This window comes from Haliotis asinina, chromosome 8 (assembly GCF_037392515.1).
Source record: "Haliotis asinina isolate JCU_RB_2024 chromosome 8, JCU_Hal_asi_v2, whole genome shotgun sequence".
Taxonomy (NCBI): Eukaryota; Metazoa; Mollusca; class Gastropoda; order Lepetellida; family Haliotidae; genus Haliotis; species Haliotis asinina.
This window is the reverse complement of record NC_090287.1, coordinates 3,007,684-3,026,816: the sequence shown is the minus strand read 5'-3', so window position 1 is coordinate 3,026,816 and position 19,133 is coordinate 3,007,684. Positions and strand designations below refer to the sequence as shown.

Sequence of the window (19,133 nt, the reverse complement as noted above, 5' to 3'; positions counted from 1 at the left end):
AGACTGAACTTAGTGGAATTCAGATCCATTCACGGTTCGAGACGCAACATGCTCAAAACAGCTGCTGCGTCCATAACCATAACACTACGTCCATGAAGTGTGTGTGTGTGCGTGCGTGCGTGCGTGCGTGCATGCGTGCGTGTGTGTGTATGTGTGTGCGTGCGTGCGTGTGTGCGTGCGTGCGTGCGTGCGTGTGCGTGCGTGTGTGCGTGCGTGTGTGCGTGTGTGTGCGTGTTGGGGGGTGGGGGGAGGGGAGGGGGTTAGCACGTTTGGATCTGCCATATATTTATGTGGTAAATGTTTAGATAGTTAATATTTATTCATGAAAACGCACAACTGCAGTCAAATGTCCATCACCACCGCTGTCTTTTTTTAGCTTACAATAATCCCTTTATGAATACTTTGTTATAATGATGTATTTCCCCTATTAATTCATTGCTAAGATATGATAAAGTAAATCAGCATAATAGAGTGATCGACTAGTAAAGTATATAGTATCACCACATAAGGAAATGTGCACATCCCCCAAACACAAACAACCCCCACCCCACCCCATGGGGATCAACTGACACCCGCAGTATTCATTTCTTTAATAATGTCAAAAGGTATCGCACGTTAAGTATCTCCGCCGATTCATTTGATGACATTTTATTATGATAGATGACAATTTACAACCGAAAAGAAACTAAAATTGCCTTTGCTCGCGCTTTTAGCACATAGCCTATATGTTGATACTGATTCCTTCGTAGCAAAGACAACTGGACGAACTGATCGTTTTCTTCTCATTTTGTTGTGTGGATTTGTTTTTACTCCTGGCTATAAATGTACTGTTTTAATAACTGTCCAGCATAATAACTAAAACCACAACATTAAGTCTGAGATACACAATGGATACCGCGGCATAATGTCATTTAAAGTGGTCAAATCTAACATCTCAGATACAGGTAAAATGGTTTGGCGAGTCTAGATTGTTTTCATTTACTAGTCAAATGGGCCGAAGAGCAAAAGCGGGGAGAAGTGCCAAGTCAAGTGCCGTGACAAATAATCAAAAGGACCTTATTCCTAACAGGGACACTCTCTCTATAGGCTCCCTGTTCCTAGTCATATGGGCCGAACTGAAAAAAAATGTTAAAAACGATTTTTATTGGCCGTCTACCCCGTTAGAATACAGCACCAGAAACTATATAAACACGTCACAATATTATATAGTGTAGGTGATTAGGGTTATGTAAGGGTTAAGTTAGGCTAGGTTAACCTAACCCTAAACGTCCCCACGAGAGAATTTGTGGTGCAGTATTCTAAAGGTGCTCCTTGTGCATACTGCATTGAAAAATAACTTAAACATCAAGTTTACGACATTTACCGTTTATGAATATCACGACATTACCATTTCCGGAAATGCGACTGCTTGACGATAAAAACAGTTTGGAAAGGGAAAATGGTCTGCGAAAAATGTAAGCAGGTTGTTTTCGTGAACGTGTGTGTGTGTATGCTAATACGAAAGTCATCTTTATGTGGTTTGATTCATCGTAACATTGGGAATTCACGCTTCTCGTCTCACTAGTCTCAGTCTCACATTATTTCAGCTATTAAGTTTCACCACAGGACTATGTTCTTAATATTCTGGACATGGAGGAACTAGCAAGCCTAGAATTACATAAAAATGATGACAGATCAATTACGCTAAAATAAGCTTAAACGATAATGAAGTACATTATCACGCATTGACTTTTTTCTTTCAGTCGTAACACATTGAGTAACTCGAATTCTGGGATATCATCGGTGTACCCTTTGTAAATATTAACAACAACCAGTCACTGGGAATTCCTCTAGACCAATATTCCTTCAGAGATCACATACAATGTAAAACACAACTTTGCAGCTTCTGATGCCTTCAAATGTGAACTTGCGAAACCAGGGATCATCTACAACAGGGATACCCTTGCTTTAGCCGAGAGCCGCGATGCGGTCCTATACAGTCAAGACATCATCAAAAATGCCAATTCAACCTATAAAGTTGAATGAAATCAGAGTTCAAACAATTCCCCCAGTGCTGGGGGGAAAAGTGTTTTCAACAGTTATGCTACGCTGCACTCATAATGCATACGCAGTTAGTAGGTTTGCCAAGCTTGAAACAGTATGCCTGCCCGAAGTATGAGGTCGTGAACAGTAGTCTAATCTTGTGTACATAAACAAGTAAATGATCTACTCGTTGCATAAAAAGACATATTGATTGTGATAAGCAGAGTCTGTCACAGAAAGCTCAATGTCTGGTTTATTGACACCTATGTGCCTGTCTGTAATGATATGCAATGAACAACTTCAGTTACTGACCATTTGCAATTTGAAATTAACACCTATCGGGCTTTTAAACCATAAACAAAGAGCTGGGTAAGCGTATTGGCAAATCAACCAGTGACCAATGACAGGTGTCCTTACACATGAGTGCACACACACCGACCCAGACAGGGTTCAGTTTCGTTCCTGCTTCGTTTCAAGGGAGTTAAACCCAAGGACAAGATGTTGCACTTTTGATTTGCAATCATAAGTTTATAATTTTGTTTATTTGTTTTTTTCACAATCACCAATGCATTTTATGTATCATGAACAAGTGATAACTGTGTGTTAATTATGTTTGATTTTTTGGTTGCATGTGACCTTTAAGAAATATATACTCAAAAAGCTTTCCTTGGAATAATTCCTGTGTAATATGTTACCATTATCAAAGTGGTAGTCTTAAGATGCCAACTGTGGGCAACTTTCAGTTCCCACATCCAAGATTGTAGACCTCTGCCTCAGTTTTTTTTGTTTTTGTATTTTTCTTGAATAAAAACGAGTTTAAAAGATCTATTTGGAACTATTCAAACAGGTTTTCACTGATATTCTGGCACAAAAGATTAATATGTATATGCTAGAGAACAGGAATCATGTTGTGAGTGCTGTTTTGAGAGGTGAAACTACTGTCTTTTCATGGCAGAATATTGAAGCGATGTGATTCAAGAGGATCTTTCCGTGTTAGGGATTACTATCCTATATTAAGATACACCTTATGTCATTAGCACACTTAAAACAATATTTATAATCAATACAGAACATTAACCTTTCCCACAAACCCTCTGGTGATAACCACGATGTAAGCTAGAACTCCCATCCTGCTCATATCATGTGTATCTAATATTTGACTTCAGGCCAAAAGAAGCTGGGAAAGGTGATAACTCCAGATCCCTGGAAGTCAGGGGCAAGGAACACAACCGAAGGAGGTGGTCGCAAAGTTGGAGAGAATAAAGCATTGACAGCAAAGAAAAACAGGTATGTTCCTATGGCAGCAGTGAACATCATTAAAACACAAGATGTGCCATATGTGTCAGTATGTGTCTTTGTGTCCAAAGACAGACTAAATAAACATCAGAAATTGATTTCAGACATTATGTGAAATAACCAGATAGGAGAATGATATTGCTTGTATAACAAACAACTGCTTACTCAGAAGACATTTTCAACTTGTTTTCAAACAGTTTGAATTTGTCCTATAAAATGTACACTTTGTAAACATGATACATTCCCATGATTATGGTTTGATGTATCATACAGTGCAAGTAATTAAGTTCACTACATGGTTTCATGTGTTGTGTTGTTGTGGTCCCCTATATAGATGGGAAATATTGTGTTACAGGTTCAACCCCTATTCAACAGGATTTGACAAGTGCCGGATCTGCAAGTCAGTCGTCCACCAGCCTGGCTCTCACTACTGTCAAGGTGGGTCATACTTTACACAGCAGTGAGAGAATTCTGTGTTCTTCTAGCTATAAACATTTGTCATTATGTTACACTGACCTATACACCTCATGCTTAGAGGTAACTGATACTGTAAGCAGCAGTGAAAGCACTTACCTTCTGTTTTGCAGGCTGCGCATATAAGAAGGGAATCTGTGCCATGTGTGGTAAGAAGATCATAGACACAACCAACTACAGACAGACTTCAGTTTGAAGAAGACTGTAAATTAAGGACAAGTTTGACTTTGGAAGACATGAAAAACTGAACATATAGCCTTATTTGCTCCGGCATCAGTGACACAGGCATGTTTGATGGTCAAAGTGGATTTTAGGAGGCTCTTACTGGAAGCCAACATGAGGATGTTGATGGTCACAGATGGACCAAAGAGCTTGCACTGTTATTTGTCTGAGACATTGCATCAGCTGTCAGCCATATCAACCTTGCTGGAGTATGTGTATGGGCCAGTAGATGTTTCATGTTCCAAGTCATCTCTTTACCTTCTTGGTAAAGTGATGGTTGGTCGCACCTGAGACTCAGAGTTGACCTCTGGAGTTATGTATACCTTGAAATAAAAGCTGCCTGAAGCGCAGCACACTCACTCATCCATTGACTTCTTTGTCATAGATACATGTATTTATATAAATCAGGTTTAATACATACAAGGTATAAAATGCTCTGTCAGAATATAAAAAAACACTATTGACTATGACACTAAAGCTGCCAGGTTTGTTTTCTGCTGAGATTCCTTACATTCTATACATGTAGTTGTTATGCAACAGCCTATGGTAATTAGAGGAAGAATTCCCATAGCTTCTATTGGGAATGTGGTTTGAACAAAGGGCTCAAGATGAGTCTAAGTAAACTTAGACTCAGTATTCTTTATAACATTCCTACATTGAGTCTTACAAACCTTAGTAGGAGGTCACGTCAGGTAACTTTCTGTGTAACTTATCCATCCAACCACATTAGCTAGAAAGTAGTTTTGAAATATGTTTGACTTCATAGAAGCAGGTGCTTGAGAGGCATTTAGTAGTTGGTATTCTAATATAAGATAAAATGTTATGGATGTCAACTTCTTATTTATTATTTACACGTTTCAGGGCCATTCCTTGCCCCTTCGTCAGGCGGATGCAGATTTAATGTACATGAAGTCAGAGTGATGATTTTAAGCATATATATACAATAAAAACAGCAGATAACAGAGAGTAAAAATATACAAAAGTTGATATGGTTTGTTACAGTGGATAATATATATGTGGATGGTCACTGGCTTCTATCAATTATCCACTATAACAACAGCAGGGTTCTATGGTTTGTATTGAATTAGGTTTATATTAATTTCAGAAAAATCATGTGTCCGTGGAACACTTCCATCCTCTGTCTATCCTGTTCCATGGAGTTCCCTTTACCATATATGGTGATAGGATGAGCTCACAATATTCACAGCAACTATGGTCGTATTATCGCTGTTTGAAGCCTTGAAATCAACCTTAGTTGACAGAAAATGGATGTTTAAACAGCCATGCTTTGTCTGGGCCAAGGTGATATTTGTGATTGTTAATCAGTCATGAGGACGACTCCTTTTTAGATCATATGGATGATGTTGTTCAAGTTCATAATATATCCAGATTGAAACACATGATGCCAATAATAGTTCTTTTCAAATTTCCGTTCTTTCTTGATTCAAACAAGTGGAAACATTATCAGGACTCAACGTGCAGACTGTCGCCCAATAAATCATTCAAATCTGATTGTTATTAAACTTCCTTTGACAATCTTAAAACACATTTCTACAGAAATACTGTACTATTTATTCCTATTTTGATGTGGGCATGGGCATGCTTTTGTACATTTCACTTTTGAAATCAATGAATTGTTTTCAAGAATCATTTTAGATTTCAGTCGTGATGTTAGAGGAGAGATGTGAGCTTGCTTACCAAACTTCAGTGGTGAATAGGTCCATGTTATATGTCATAATGGAATGGAGATATCACACATGGGGACAATAACTGACTGATCACAATGGTAACTACAAGTAATTGTCAGTGTGTGATCAACAGCAGCATTGCAATTTATGTCCAACTTGTAAAAATAAATTATTTTGGGAACTTTTGAACAATTATTTTTTTCATTGGTTACGATGGTTATTGACATACAAGCATGGGCAATGTTTATTATTTGTCTATGGGCAGCTGATAAAGAACAATCAGTCAACTGACTTTGTTACCATTCCATTTTGGTTCCACAGTTCCATGATGTAAGCAGTGAAACAGTATACATGTTGCAGCCTAGGATTCTTATCACAAAACATATTTCATTCATTGTTTCAGAACGATTTCTTTGGTACCATGGTCATGGTGTATTACAAGTGAAAGTGTGAGCCCTCAATAAATGCCAGTCCTGTTTACATGCTGACGCTTAATAATTCATATTAAAAACATGATTCTCAGCTGAAATCACTTTCAGCTGTTGACATCCCTGAATCAAGAAATGCCCAGCCATGTATGCTTTCAAATTTTCTCAATTTCTGGTCATCTGAATCATTAACAGAAATAATTAAAGGTAAGGTTATGAGATTTGTACATTTTTTTCAGCTCTATTCCAAGACTTGATTTAGTTTATAGTATAATGCAGCAATACTGAACCAGATCATTGTTAGTTTTGTATACACTGATAATCTTTACCAATATTTTTGTAATGTTTGTCATGGACTGTAGGATCACTGTGTTTTGGTGTGTTTCTCCCTGTTAATGCTTCAATGTTTATAGTAACCATGACATTAACATGTATGACACATATTTTCCCATGTCATATTCGAAAAAGATTACATGTACTATTTTCTCAAGAACTGGTCATTTTCATATTAATTATCTTGCGTAAATAAAAAATGCATACAATATTTATGTATGTTATTATTGTAATTTTATTTAAATAAATTGTGTTTCTGATTTTTCTCTGTGTATATTTTAATATGAGAAATACTTTGTGTGTGTGTGTGTGTGTGTGTGTGTGTGTGTGTGTGTTATACTAATTCAAATTACTTTTACTGACATGTCTCACGTTTTCTTGTCTTGAAAAAGAATGGAAATTATTGGGTTAATTTGTGTAAGTATGCACACACATTCTGTTTAAACCAAATGGTGAAAAAGTTTGGGTGATAACAGAACAAATCATTGCAGAGAATATTGTGACGTTAATGTTGGTCTAAACAGGGAGCCTATATAGAGGGGGAGAAGAAATTCATCGAAAAGCTGCTGACCGCATGTCTTAGGTCGTTATGTAACCAGTGTAGCCAATATGGTGGCAGCGTAGTATTTGAGATTGAGCCTGGTTTATTTTCAACAGCTGATTAAGTTAGCTGAGTGTTGTAACAAGTTAAATCCTACATGTAGAAGATAGGTCAACTATTTGGCCACTTCAGTTTCAGTCAGATTAGTGTCCGTTTTAGGACAGTAGATTTCTAGTCAAGTTTCAAGTTGGTATGTTATTGCTCACTGGCTTCTATTCTCGATTCACTGCGAAGATAGACTAAATTGTGCCAATAAAAACTTCTTTCACACGTTCGTTTAATTCTTAGAAGGAAAACATACCTTTAGTTGAAAGGTATTTGCAGTTATATGACTTAAAAAATTGTTAGGGTGTAATTGAGGTGTGTGAAAAATATGACATTTCGCCGATCTGCCCTGATCCACCCACACGTCGTTTGAGTCTTTCTAGTCATTACTTCAGAAACAACTTTCACATACACCTTTTATTCATATGAGGGGAATATACTATCAGGTGAAATGTATTTGCAAGTAATAGTGATAGTTTCATAATCTAAAACAAAATGTATGAAAAATGTGACATATCGCCGATCTCATCTGATTTGCCATTGATGCTTGAGGTTTATAGTTGCATAACTTCGTTCTTTCTTGTTGATCTTATTATCTGACAAAACTGGAAAGGTGTTTTAGAACGCTTTGTGACAGTTTTACACTTTATTTTTGAGTGCAGTGTGACAGTGTCAGTTAACATTTTGTTAATGTCCATTCCATTCCCCACATGTAATAAGACATCTGAATTAATTATTAATGGAAATAAAAATGTCTCAAAATAGATTTTTTTACAGGACAGCTGATGTTAACACAGGATCTCGCGATACTTTTGCGTTCTTTAATATGTTTTGGATGGAAGGGCCACGGTGTATCATTTATCCTTTCATTCAGGCGCATATGTACTTCTTTCTTTTATTCTTTTTCTTTACTTTTTTCATTCCTTCACATAAATCTTGCTCTTATTTCTTACTGTAATTCATTCATTCATTGTAAAATTCTGACTGATACAATACACTGGCTGAAGTTCAGTTACACACAACTAAAGTGGGGCTGGGAACGAGCCGAGTCATTGTGTGCTTTAGAGCATGACGAGGCACACGTTAGTTAAAGATGACAAGAATTTTTATGGATGATCAACTTCTTTATTCCTGGGTAGCGACGTTTCGGTATAGATTCTTATACCGTTTTCAAGCGTGTGGGGAATGGCAGGGGGAGTACAATATATATACAGCAGAGATGAGCATGTGATGACAATACAACAATAACAGGATTAACAATAACTATTTGAGGTAACAATACATTAGAGAAGTGTTGAGGTAGGCTGATTAAGGACTGAAGCCAGTGGGGGGGGGGGGGGGGGGGGTAAGAGGGTGAGTTGACAGAAGCCAGAGTGAGATGAGTGGATTAATTGGTGGAAGCCAGGGTGAGTTGAGTGGATAAATCAGCCTACCCCAACACTTCTCTAATGTATTGTTACCTCAAATAGTTATTGTTAATCCTGTTATTGTTGTATTGTCATCACATGCTCATCTCTGCTGTATATATATTGTACTCCCCCTGCCATTCCCCACACGCTTGAAAACGGTATAAGAATCTATACCGAAACGTCGCTACCCTGGAATAAAGAAGTTGATCATCCATAAAAATTCTTGTCATCTTTATCTCAGCAACTTCTAGAATGCCTCTCAAACAGTTTACACGTTAGTTAGTACAAATGGTAAAGACAGCAAGCGAGCGGCCTGTCCCTTTTGTAGAGCATCCCTGGTCTAAGGGAGGTAACACCACGGCATCAAGAGTTATCCACCCCTTTACGACTAGATGGCAGCACCAGTTGCTCATTGGCACGATGTGATTGGTCCCTCTTTGAACGGAAGCCCGCCAAGTTGGAAAACAGAAGAAGATAGAAGCTACCAAGAGAAACAAAATACATTCATTATGGCGCCTAAGCGCGGTAATAGAAGAGTCCGATCCGGCGAAACAGTCATGTTATCAGGTGCATAATTGTGTAGCGATGTTCTGATAGACAGTGCATATGATACAAATGCATATTTTGTTTGCACATTTTTTAGGAATGAAACATGACACTATTGAACAAGTTAAGAGAAGAATGGCGACAAGACATTGCTCATCCTAATTATACGATGCCAGATAAGTGTAGATCTTACGCCCGAGAATGTAAATCGGGACTTGAGGCTTGGTCGGTTATAGATGTCATGTTCCAAATGTCGCACGAAGGACACCATCACTGACAGCCTAGAGGTGGCCAGTGGCGATATAGCGTTATGCGTCGCCTCTCACCTGTATACAGGTAACGGCTGAAAAAAAACTACGAAAAGCTTAGTTGAAGCACCAAGGACTGGAAACTAAAAACACCAAGTTACTGAATCATGCGGAAAATTAACAATTTATTGCCTACAAACCGTAAATATCTTGAACGGAAGCATTTTTTCAATGACGTAGATCTATATCACCCAGCTCCTTGAAATAAATTACCACAATTGTCATATTTTGTCATCCACCAACCTCATGCAAGTATTAATATGACACACTGTGCCATGATATTGTGCCTGTGATTCATTAAATTGAACTGACAATGGCAATTACATAGGTTAATCCAACCACAAGAGTGTCATTCCTGTTTCCCCCTAACAACCTTGGTATTGATTTTTTTGTTTTGCAAACATGCTTGAAGGATGGAAAATATTAATTAGCTTCAATTACTCCAGCCTTCCCCCAAAAGTTTCACATGCATCAACGTCTACCAAGATGTGAAGTTAAAATATATGAAGAACAAATGAGGTCAACCTGCCATTTATGAAATCAGGGATTGATGTGAGACTCAAATGTCATTATCTGTTACCTTGACCGGGATTGTTGTCAAATGGGCCGAAGAACAAAAGGGTCAAAATAATAGCTTAAATGGGCTTAAGCCAAAAGTCAAATGGACCAAAATCAAAAGCAAAAAAAGGATCAACAATATTTTTGTAATGAATTGTAGAATGAAATAGTGCTTAATTTGTTGTTGATATTTGTTAAATGGAATTTGAATAGCACATGCAGGCAAACTAATAAACTGGAGACTGAGATATGTGCCACAGAGCAGGAGTTACCATTAAAAGCTCAATCTGTCAGCTATTGTACACATAATATGCGGTGCTGATATCTTGATCACAACAGATACTAGTTTATTTGCCTCAATGATTCTATGCTGATTGTCACACATATTGTCATTATTTTCCTTACAGATTCACGTTATGTTTTGCACCCAGCTCATTGTGTAACGTCACTTTCTATCATTATTGTAATACTTTTCTATCATTGTTAGGGAGCGGCATTGACACGAGAATTAACAGATTAACAACTGGGCCTGTACAAGTTGATTTGTGCTCGTCACAAAGAATTATGGACTATGAATCTTTCTTCAAATGAAAAGACATGCTGGAATGAACCGAAACTTCTGGTGGTCACGTTTGTTGACATGGTTGGCATGTCATCAGTTCCCAATTGCGCAGGTCGATGCTCATGCTGTTGATCACCTGATTGTCTGTTCCAGACTCAGTTGTTTACAGACAACATCCATATAGCTGGAATATTGCTGAGTGCAGCATAGAACCAAACTCACTCACTCACTCACTCACTCACTCACCCACTTACTTAAGAACTTAATGAACAATATGTATTGCCTTAAAATGCAACGACATGTTCAGCAATTACCATTTTATTATTGTTATGATGTTTTAACTTTTTTGTTCTGCCCATATGAATAAGAATAAGGCCCAACTGACTTTCACCACATCCCACATGACTTTTTCCGTGGACAAATGGCCATTTGACCTGTCAGTTTTCAGCCCATTTGTCCTACAGCCTATTTGACTAGACGCTAATCCCCCCATCCCATCTCCCTTCACCCCTGGTGGTTCCTGATGTTAGTGGAAAGCTTGATTTTAAATCACAAAAGAAAGTTTTTATTTCAAGCTAATATGTTTCAAGTTCTTGTTGAAAGCATATTACTGTATCTGTTTGATGGTTTTAATGGTTTCCAAGTATGTTGTTTTTGTGTTATACAGAAAGTTCTAGTGGAAGTGATTCGGAGAAAAAGCAGAAGAAATGTACAGTGAACAACAGCAAGAGAAGATCAAGACGACTTAAGGTAGAGTGACAGACCTCTCCTAGCAGGGACCTAACTAAAGTACTGTCAAAAAAACCCCAGTTTTTAGGCTGTGTCTCTGTATCCCAAACATTTACACAACTGCTAATGTTAAAATCACTGTGGCCTAACTGGGCATTCAATGGGATGCATAAGGGGTAATTCAGGAAAGTATGTTTACTCATAAAATCTGGCAAGACTAATAAAATTACGACCAACTGCTGAAAACAATAGATGAGACTACAGATGGCTATTAGGTCATGCAGCCAGGTATGATATGGGCTGTTGATTCACCTGATATGGAATATATGCGCTGCCTACTGGCAAAAGGGGCAATCTCAAAGATATTTTTTGCTTTGTCATGTCTCATCTATTGATTATGCTCTTACGTGTCTATTTTATAGCCTTTGTGTTGAGATATGTAAAAGAGTATGATACCTGATACCCATAAGAAAGCATAGTAGTAGTTATCTCAAATAATCAGGTAGCATGACCTCCCGAAAATCAACAGGACTGGATGTTATTTGTAAATTGTTATGACATGCTATGTACTTCCACAGTTTAATTGCCCTAAGTGATTATCATATATTAGCTTATCCCCAGGCGCGACATCAACCATCGTCTGCTACACCAGTCCTGGTTTTGTTTTTGTGACAACCCCCTCCTACTTGTTCCGTTTTATAGTGACAGGCTCAATGGAAACTACATTCGTAATAGTTTCAGCATGAAAGTTATTATTTTTTACATCTGCTATTGTGTATAATGAAGGTAAGTCTAATTTCAAAATGGGCACCTCAAAAGTGTCCTTTGTGATACAGTATTGTCTAATTTGCGAACTAATTTACATAAGGCCATGGTCTGTTCCAAATAAGTCACTTTGGACTTTGAAAAAAAATTCTGCTCAATATCTCCTCAGGAAAATACTCAATTTGCGTTGCCTACACCTCTGCCACTGGAACTGTAGGCCAAATTTACCAGACATTTCACACTTCCACATATCAGCTGCATAAACTGTAGAGATAAACATTGAAAAAACAGTTTTTCCTATAATTTCTGATGGTGCTTTAGACCTGCTATCAGACCAAACTTCACCCATCCCCAAGTCGCAGATAATGTCAGAAATGTTCCCAAATAAAAAACAAACATATCCCCTTTAATAACGTTATGACTATATAATTGAAAGCATTCCAATATGCAGGTTTTGATGCTTATTTTCACATATTTCAGTGAATGGAGTGTTAAAGTTGACTGTTAACTTACCAATGGTACCTTCACGAACCCTTGCATCTGTTCTCATGGTTGTTGCCCTACCTTTGATTTTAATCAATCAGTTTGATGTGACATACTAATCAATCTAATCAGGAAGCTAGAACCAGCTTCAATGTTTTATTGGCAATAACAACCAGAAGGTGGTCATTCAAAATAATTGCAATAGAGGTGGTAAGAAATTTGATCTTGAAAATCTGACTGAATATTGTTTTGTTGTCTCATTTTCAGAAAAGAGACTCAGATTCCACTTCGGTGAGTATAAAATTACAATATAACTGCTTTTGGATAATGAGGAATATACAGGTAACATGTACAGGTTTTGTCAGTTTCATAACAGAATGACACAGAAATTGTGGACTTGTAAGATAACATTTCATAACACACCAGTACCAGAAATGACCAAGGAATGTTAAATTAAGATGTGTGTGGACAAGGAATGGGTACAAGAAGATGTACACAAAGAACTAAATTACTGAACATTTGATTTTCCTCTTCTTCAATGAAGCTGCTTATACAAAGTGTTCTCAGAAACCCTGCCATGGACTAGACACAGTAGTTTTTCTAAATTCCAGATACTGTATTTGTGTTGAGTTAACAGTCCGTTCAAACCAGCTAGTTTGTTCAGTCTGGGATAGAATGTTAACAGGATACACCTGGAATATTCCTGAAAGTTCATGTATGTAATATATCGTAAAGTGTTGAACTTTGCTTCAGATTGATTCTGCCTACGATGGAGATGGAGAGACAACAAATAGCACCATGGGGTCCTCTAGCAGTTCTGACCAGACTATGTCTTCTCCTAGCAGTGACATGTACGACTTTGACGAAAATGACAACCCACCAGGTAGAGGCATCCTCTCACCCAAACAACCAAAAGTCAAGAAGAAAACATCTAAACGAATACAAGCCTCGAACAAAAAGTCAAGCTCTTCTAAAACTAGTAAACCACATAAGCTATCCCCAAAAATGGAAAGTGTTTCAGGGACTCCTGTTGTAAGTAAAGGAAAGTCTGATGCCGAGAATGAGCCCAGTAGGCGCCCCAAGGGCATGAAGACACCAGGAGTGTCGCCTATACTTTCTGCTAGTCGTCTTGATTCCAGCATGAACAGTTCTGTGGAGAACAAGGGGAAGAGGAAGATGCCTGGTTCAACCCCAAATGTGACACCACAGATAGGTTCAAAGAGCAAGAATCCCAGGATTGATTCCATAAAGAATGACAGCGGATGTTTTGTTTCCCCACCACCCATGAAAGTGCCCCGACTGATAGCCAAAGACACTTCTACACCTAGTAACATGAAGGATGATATTCGGGTTGGTGTTAAGGACAAGTGTTTTGGCTTTGACTCCCTTGGTTCGCCAGCTCATGGGATCTCTACATCAGACTATGGGTCAGCAGTAATGGATTTATCACAAATCTCAATGGATGACACAGCTCCAAGTGTGGAGAAAGACTTTGAGGTGACAATGTTCTCTGAGCCTGAGATGGAACCAGAACCAGGTAAGGCGTGGTCCTGTTAATGTGCTGCCTGGTTGCATAGGAAATCCCAGGTCCTCCCCTCCTTTACCCTTCCAGTCACAGGCTGTGACAGTCAGTGATTCCTATGTTTTGTTTTTAAGGATGTTATTCAAATTTGATTTGATTTAAGCTGGAAGTAGCACAAATGGTACAAGGGCTGATTTGAGGATAGAGGGATCTAAATGGTACTTAATTATTTTCATAAAGGCGTACATACCTAAGTTATCTGTTTGGTGCCATTTTACCTAAGACTTTAACACCATTATCAACCTGAAAGTCATACAACAATCAAGTGATGAGAAGTGTATATATTTAGTGACATGTGGGAGACTGACATTAACAACAGCTAGAAATTGACAACAAGAAGGGATTGGGAAAGGCAAGGGCCGTAGGCCATTTTGCACATTAGAATATTTAATATGTCCCATTAAAATTTTGAAGTTTATTATTGATACAAGGGCAGGGGCCCATTCTAAATTAAGAACATGAGTAATAATTGTAAAGATGGTTCATTGTCTTGGTTCTCTATCCCAATCCCTGAACAAGTGGTATATGATTGGACAAGACAAGTGGAGAGTAAGAATGCAATAAACAAGTAGGTAATCCAAAAAGTCATATTCTTCATTTACTCACTGAATCTCTTTGCAAAACATAAACAAATAGCTGTGTGTAGGGGAGGAAACTGTTGAATATCCAAGCATATGAACATTGTAGTCTCTGATACTTCATTTCCATCCATTTGTATTTTCAGAAATGATACTGAATAAAAGCTTAACAATTTCCTATAAACCCACAAAGCAGAAGAGACCAAAGGGACGCTACTCTGTAAGTATGCCAGGTTACCACAGTTAAGTTAAGCAGTACCATATGCATGTGTCAAGTTGTCCTCTTACAGTGGTTTCTGTAGGTATCAAAATACCTGGTCAGAAATAAATAAAATGTTTTGGCCAAGGTTAATATACTATCTCAAAAGTTTTATCTACATAGTATCACTTTTAAATCCAATTAAAATGTGATTCCATCAAGTCCAATGAGTTTTTGATGGAATCAGATTTCTATCAGTCAGGAACTACACAATATAAACACATCCTCAACACATGACAAAGAGATGATGTTGATATCAAATGGATGTTTCATCTGCAGATCAGCAAGGTGGATGCCTGGGCAGAGAAGATGAACCAGGAGTTCGATGACGCAGAGAACTTTGAACTCAGTGTAGAGGGTTAACACCACTTGAGCACTCTGACATATTGGCACTGCTGAAGATGTTACAAGATTTTTTTTGAACTTTGAAATCTTTATTCAAATTCAGTGTACACTTAGAAAATGGAAAGGCCCGAGAGCAGTACATTTTAACAAAGGAATTAGTAATTTCTCTACAAAACAAATTTAGATTTTGAACACTGAACTGCAAGATTATTCCTTCAAACAGTTCACAGCAAAACAAGCTAAACCCGGGAAACAACTTGAATAACTTGTTTAGATTAGAAGGGGAAAAGGTAAAATGTGTTCTCTAATTGCTCTATCTAAAAACATGGACTCTATTCACAAAATATCCATTAACAATGACATTATCAGATCTGTCTTGCTGTGTGGTGGATTCTGGATACCTGTTTGAATATTCGAGATCCCTATGGGTTTTTTTTTTCTTAAAATATGAGGCCATTTGTTCATGTCAGAATGCTATGAATACTTTGTTACACCATAGTGAAAGGAAGAATATTTTTGTTGTATTATGCTATTTATTCCTCCTGATGAATGTGTGCATTTCGTGGTAACAAATTTGTCTAAATATCTGAAAGTTGTTTGAGCACATGTAGGTATGTCAATGTTTGTTGGGGAGGAAGGCTGTGTTGACTTTTAGGGTGTCTACACATTATCAGTGGTTCCACTCGACTTGGAAAACCTGGAAATTTCACACTGTATTTCTTTGTCTTGGCAAAATCATGGAATTTATAAAAAATGGATGGAAAAATATACCGGTATGTATCACAGATGGCAATTTTCCCTGGATTTCTGCCAATTTTCTTTCAAACTGATCAATTTTGTGATCAATTGTCTGAATCCCCTTTCAGTGACACAATATTAAGTTTTCAGCTGAAAAACGATTTTCCTGTTGCCATCCCTGATATATATTATTGATTTTAATAACATTTTACATTGGTTATATGTCAGCAGTAAGTGAGTTTCATTTTATGTCGCTTTTAGCAATATTCCAGCTATATCATGGCAGGGAACCCCAAAAATGAGGGTAATCGAACCTGGGTTTGTGGAGTGACAAGCAAACACTTTTACCACTAAGCCACCCCTCTGCCCTTTTATGTCAATAAGGATAGTGAAAGAGGAAAAGAAAACTTGCTGCAATTAATGTTCAGGTTATGTTTTGTCATCTTATCATGAAGAGGTGTGAATGAAAAGCCATAAGTGGAGATGGGAGGTTGTATATAAGGTATTGTTATATTTCAGACACAATAAGTTGCCTAGACATGCATTGCTGTGTTTTGAAAAAGCGATATTTGTTTAGAAAGATCATGAAGTATTTTTTCACCTATAGGTGGAAACCTCATTCTCTTCCCACAGAGGTTACTTGTCATGTTTCTACCTAACCTCTGTTCTAATACGACCCTTTCATGGTGCGAGTGTTCAAGACTCATGATTGGAGGCAATCAGATTTAGTTGTGCAATCAGTGGCCTTGTTTCAAAAGTGGTTGTTCCCAAGATCTCGGTAATTTCCGTATGCATCGTGAACACTAGAACCTCTTCCCGAGCGCGATACTCAAATGTTTCTGCTAGACAGAACTCAGTCATGTCGTATTTGTTTCTCCACATTGCTTGCATTTGTCAAGTTGAATCTAGATCAATGTAATACATGTTCTGATTGGACAGAAAACAAGGGAGATACGTCTGCTGCCATTTTTGCCGTCAGGGGATTTTATGAGAACCGCGAAATATGGCTGTATTAGAACAGAGGTTAGGTAGGAAGATATGACAAGTAACCTCTGTGGGAAGAGAATGGTGGAAACCTATACGTAACCTGCTGATCAGTAACCTGTGCTGTCACTAATGTCAGGGAAACTGCTAGTGGGACTATGTATATATGTAAATTAAGTAATTATACTTTGAATAATGTTAAAAAGGTGAGAATATTTGTCCGTGATGATGTCATGGTTCTCTTGTTACCCAGATTGTACAGTGCTTTTATTAATGTATTATTATTGATGTTCTTGTCATTTGTATGACACATGTAGATTGTGAATGCCAGAATGCCTTCCAATGGTTTAGTGTGGAGTTGGAGTTGTCTCAGGTTGGAGTCTATTCCCTATGGCCTATTTCAGTCTTGTTAGTCATTTGGTGAGTCATTTACAAAGTGATCAAATGTAACAAATGCTAATATTTGGAATTACACTTTCTTAGTAAAGTAAAGATTCTACAGTTTGTTCTGCTACTCTAAGTATGCATGAGTCAGGAGGTCAAATGGCACAAACACCAGTCGAGTTAACTTTGTTAAATAGGGGAGCAAAGAATGTTATTAATGTTACATTTGTGCAAAAAATGGATAAATGGATCAGAAGTTGTCCTGGAAAGCAACACTTCAGAAAAAACAATCATTTAATGGTTTATCTGTATTCTGTACACAGTCCTATGCTACCTGGTTTGGTTTACTAACTTTACAATGTACAGATGTAAGTTACTTTAACAATCAGATTCACTCTCACTATCATTCTGTACACAAAGTTCAGTTATGACCGGAAACACCAGTTTCTGTTGCTGCTTGATTAAAAGCCCAAATCAGAAACATTAAACCATGTGAAACTTCTTCAGGGCTTAAAAATTGCCAAGGCCCAATGCCTGATACATTGTTGATTAGTCTGCCTTAATTACATCATCATGATTGTGTCCAAAAAATCATGACTTGTTGGAAATTAGTTAGGACAAGTTGCTTTCCTAAGGTCACATGGCGGGTTTTTTTTTTTCTTTTCTTTTTTTTTTAATTTCAACCCCTGCTTCTTGTTTAAAGAAAGTTAAGATATTGCTGAAGATTTCTGGACAGAGATGTCAAACGGCGACCTTGGCTCAGCTGTTCGGATATGTTGACTATCAACTGACAAAGGTGCACCCTTCACAGTAATAGACCCAACGTGTTGTGATGGGGTCACGCAATGCATTAGTATTCACTTGATCAAGACAAGCTGAACAAGCTGTAGTAATTTTTGGGGTTAGTCGCACCCAGGATTTGAACCCACACCCTCAGTCAGGCACCTAATCGCCAGCCCATAGTCAGCCACCTAACCCATTCAGTCGTTATGGCTTCCCAAAAAATGGAAGTGTGAAAACTGGTAGTCAAACTGCAGACTTTGTGTATCCCTCTGATAAGTGTGAATGTGACATGTTAATTTGCTAGGCTTTCCTCTCAGATGTATGGATCAATCCTGATGCTAACCCATTTTAAGCAGCAGGATCGAGTATCCACACCCCTAAACATTATACTGACAAACTCATGCATTATTCCCACAGTGGTGGGCTATCAGATGAAGGAAGGTAAACGTGGGCTTTCAGATCACCCTGTTCCCAGAATTGCAAAATAGTGTTTCTGTAGGGGTTATGTCTAATGAATATGCACATGAAATTTTAAAGTGTGTGTAAAGTCTTGGGGAATTATTAGAATAGTTCAGTGTTGTGATGGATTGTCATTGAGAATGTTGAAGGGCATTTTCTTAGCTTGATGCTTATTTTAGATTGTTTAGCAAAAAGAAAGAAAAAGTAAATTAAAAAACATTTCAAAGCAAATTTGTGTTTTTTATGAGGAAAGTTGAAATGTGTTTGGTGTATTTAAGGACTGCTTTCTGTAGCAGGACAAGGATGCTGACCATATGCTGTGTTGGTGGAATTATGTCATAATCTGTCAAATTAACAGGTCTGATCACATCTCTCCTGCCCTCAAAACCCTACACTGGCTTCCAGTCCGCTTCAGAATCGACTATAAAATTCTGCTCCTTGTTTACAAGAGCTTAAACGGTCTAGCGCCAAAATACCTCTCAAATCTCCTGACACCATATCACCTAACTAGATCACTCTGCTCAAGAGACCAGTCTCTCCTTGAAATACCAC

The 19,133-nt window shown here is 37.8% G+C and overlaps 2 protein-coding genes across 3 annotated transcripts; both read left to right on the top strand.

Moving 5' to 3' along the window:
• The first annotated feature begins 1,388 nt into the window (after positions 1-1,388).
• On the top strand, positions 1,389-6,728 carry LOC137294955 (cysteine-rich PDZ-binding protein-like). The gene is made up of 4 exons (XM_067826185.1): positions 1,389-1,454; positions 3,189-3,309; positions 3,674-3,756; positions 3,906-6,728. The coding sequence occupies exons 1-4, from the start codon at positions 1,439-1,441 to the stop codon at positions 3,986-3,988; spliced, it is 303 nt and encodes a 100-aa protein (XP_067682286.1). The 5' UTR covers positions 1,389-1,438; the 3' UTR covers positions 3,989-6,728.
• Positions 6,729-8,916: 2,188 nt separating this feature from the next.
• LOC137294810 (sororin-B-like) lies at positions 8,917-18,812 on the top strand. 2 transcript variants are annotated; one of them, XR_010957541.1, is made up of 7 exons: positions 8,917-9,085; positions 11,160-11,242; positions 12,737-12,760; positions 13,223-14,006; positions 14,776-14,849; positions 15,168-16,606; positions 16,995-18,812. XR_010957541.1 is itself a non-coding variant. In XM_067825927.1 (6 exons), exons 1-6 carry the CDS (start codon positions 9,028-9,030, stop codon positions 15,249-15,251), a joined length of 1,107 nt encoding a protein of 368 aa, XP_067682028.1. In that variant the 5' UTR covers positions 8,917-9,027; the 3' UTR covers positions 15,252-18,812. The 2 variants fall into 2 exon arrangements, 1 of the variants encoding a protein (XP_067682028.1); XM_067825927.1 differs by having other exon boundaries at positions 15,168-18,812.
• Positions 18,813-19,133: the final 321 nt, after the last annotated feature.

Bases quoted from the DNA above. Each gene is read 5' to 3' on its own strand.
- LOC137294955 (XM_067826185.1), top strand. The intron at 3,310-3,673 runs GTATGTTCCTAT...ATTGTGTTACAG, and splicing joins TTGACAGCAAAGAAAAACAG to GTTCAACCCCTATTCAACAG. The intron at 3,757-3,905 runs GTGGGTCATACT...TCTGTTTTGCAG, and splicing joins TGGCTCTCACTACTGTCAAG to GCTGCGCATATAAGAAGGGA.
- LOC137294810 (XM_067825927.1), top strand. From the start codon at position 9,028: ATGGCGCCTAAGCGCGGTAATAGAAGAGTCCGATCCGGCGAAACAGTC. The intron at 9,086-11,159 runs GTGCATAATTGT...TGTGTTATACAG, and splicing joins CGAAACAGTCATGTTATCAG to AAAGTTCTAGTGGAAGTGAT. The intron at 11,243-12,736 runs GTAGAGTGACAG...TCTCATTTTCAG, and splicing joins GAAGATCAAGACGACTTAAG to AAAAGAGACTCAGATTCCAC.